Raw genomic sequence first — 2564 nt, 5'->3', positions numbered from 1 at the left:
CTCTTCCAATAATGGATATGTCTCCAAGTCCAAGTAGCCATGTTTTCATATGGTCATGACAATTGTGAAATAATTTTTTAAAATTATTAAAACCAAAAAAATAATCGTGTATCACGCTGTGATGAAAAAGAACTCAAAAAAATTTAAATAAAAAATGGTGCAAGCAAATTGCTGACTTTTGCAAGAAAATGAATTTAATGCTCTTAGACTCTTTCATCATGGATGATGAGATAGCCCTTTTACCTCTTCGTCTCTTAAGTCAGCCTAAACAAACACCATATATCTTACAGACAAATCCCACCCCTTCAGTTAGACTCATGTCTCTGGATTCCACTATATTCTGATCTCATAATTCAAGAAAATAAATGAAAGAAACAACTATCACAGAATTAAGAAACCCTTCGTTTTCTTGAAAAAATTCGAGAGTGTTTTTTGTTCTGAATCCTTTATTGATCTTTGTTGAATCAAAGAGATCATACAGATTGAGTGAGAGTACTATGGGGAGGCCACCTTGTTGTTTCAAAATTGGCGTGAAGAAAGGGCCCTGGACTCCTGAAGAAGACATCATTTTAGTTTCTTATATTCAAGAACATGGCCCCGGAAATTGGAGAGCTGTTCCCACCAATACAGGTAATAATAATGAAGAGTGTTGTGTTTTTTTTGGAGCAGATCTTGATGCTATTTTGATTCTTTTTTTTTTTGGGGTCTTAAATGAGTTTTTTCTTTTCTTGTTTTAGGTTCGGTGTAATTATCAAAGCTGTGTAATAAATATTCTGCAGCTGCATCACCTACTTCTTGAATATTTACTGACTTAAGTTTGGATATTTATCAGTTGGAAATGGTTAAGTTGGGATTTTTGTATTGAAAATACTCTTTTCTTCTTTCAGGGTTGCTCAGATGCAGCAAGAGTTGCCGGCTCAGGTGGACGAATTACCTCCGGCCGGGCATCAAACGTGGCAACTTCACCGAACATGAAGAAAAGACGATCGTTCATCTTCAAGCCCTTCTTGGAAATCGGTGAGTTCAAGGATAATTTCTGCATGTTAGCTAAGTTTGGTGGAGATTCAGTAAAGATCTGCACATCTTTCTTTAGGGTTTAAGGTCTGACAAACAAAATCCTACTACCTAAAATGAAGGTTCTTGGGTTTTTTGTACTATATCTAAATACCTAGATTAGCTTTTTTTGCAATTAAAGTACTCTATTTTAATATATATATATATAGTAAGAAATTTATATTAAAGTGTGATTTTTTTGTTGCAGGTGGGCTGCTATAGCTTCATACCTTCCCCTGAGAACTGACAATGACATCAAGAACTATTGGAACACTCACTTAAGGAAGAAACTAGGAAAGATTCAAGGAGAAGATGAAAATGGGGAAAGTGACAAAAATGGGAAGTCATCGAGTTCTCATTCGATCACAAAGGGCCAGTGGGAGAGGAGGCTTCAAACAGACATTCACATGGCTAAACAAGCCTTGTGTGAGGCTCTTTCACTCGATAAATCCGGCACCAATTCGTCCACTGGTTTAAATCTCTTCCCTAAGCCTCTGTCCATCGATAGATCGGATTCGAATTCATCGATTGACTCGAAGCTTTTCGAAAACTCTCCCCAAGCCTATGAACAGCCGATCCAAACATCCACATATGCATCAAGCGCCGAGAACATAGCTCGTTGGCTCAAAGATTGGATGAAGAAATCCCCTAAGTCCTCATCTGAGAGTACTTCCTTTAACAATCCCTCAATGGGGTCTAGTTTCAGCCCGAGTGAAGGGACTTTCATCAGCTTGAACTCCACGAATTCCGATGTTTCGCAATCGATTTCGGTGGAGGATGAAGCCAAGTTCAAGACCGCTAACTTCACTCCTGAAACTGCGGTGATCAGAGATCAGGTTAGGCCCAACTTGGAGAATCAAATGCCATTTAGTTTACTGGAAAAATGGCTCCTAGATGATGCAGCTGCACAAGGTCAGGATGGGGACTTCATGGACATAGCGGCCTTTAGGGAAGCTGCTGATTTGTTCTGAAGATAATTCTTGTTCCTTCAGAACAATTCATCAGTTTTTTGATGTGGGCTTTTAGGACTTTCACGTGTTCTATACATACATATATATATATATATAAATGAATGACATATGTCCTAAATCCAAAGTTAAATACATTTGATGAAAATATGTCATTCATCTAAATATATATATATATATATATATATATGTAATACAAACTGAAGCCATAGTTTTAATCTGTAGCATTATGTGTTGGGACAGAAGAAAAGTGTAAATTACCTGCAGTTAAGAGTCTGGTCGGATCATGTGTATTGGATAGGAATAAGCTTCCCTTTCTGAGCTTCTGGGAACTAAGTGTATGTACTTTGTGCATCATCTGGTGTACATTTCTGAGAAACCTGGAATTGGGTTCGACTTCTAAGGCTTTTGAAGTTACTAATATAGCATTCGCGAAACTTTTTTGTTAGAATTATGTTAGGATTATATTTCATACTAACTTTTGAGCTCAAAATTCCATGATATGTACCTAGTGACCGTAGTTTAAAATCTGAGTCGTAAAGA

At 37.2% G+C, this 2564-nt stretch overlaps 1 protein-coding gene across 1 annotated transcript; it reads left to right on the top strand.

Moving 5' to 3' along the window:
• Positions 1 to 205: 205 nt before the first annotated feature.
• Positions 206 to 2251, top strand: LOC142529837 (myb-related protein 306-like). Its single transcript, XM_075635494.1, has 3 exons — positions 206 to 630; positions 888 to 1017; positions 1262 to 2251. The coding sequence occupies exons 1-3, from the start codon at positions 498 to 500 to the stop codon at positions 2022 to 2024; spliced, it is 1026 nt and encodes a 341-aa protein (XP_075491609.1). The 5' UTR covers positions 206 to 497; the 3' UTR covers positions 2025 to 2251.
• The last annotated feature ends 313 nt before the right edge of the window (positions 2252 to 2564 follow it).

The sequence above is a fragment of the Primulina tabacum genome, chromosome 16, assembly GCF_025594145.1.
Source record: "Primulina tabacum isolate GXHZ01 chromosome 16, ASM2559414v2, whole genome shotgun sequence".
NCBI lineage: Eukaryota > Viridiplantae > Streptophyta > Magnoliopsida > Lamiales > Gesneriaceae > Primulina > Primulina tabacum.
The sequence above is the reverse complement of the archived record's forward strand: the minus strand, read 5'-3'. Positions and strand labels throughout refer to the sequence as shown.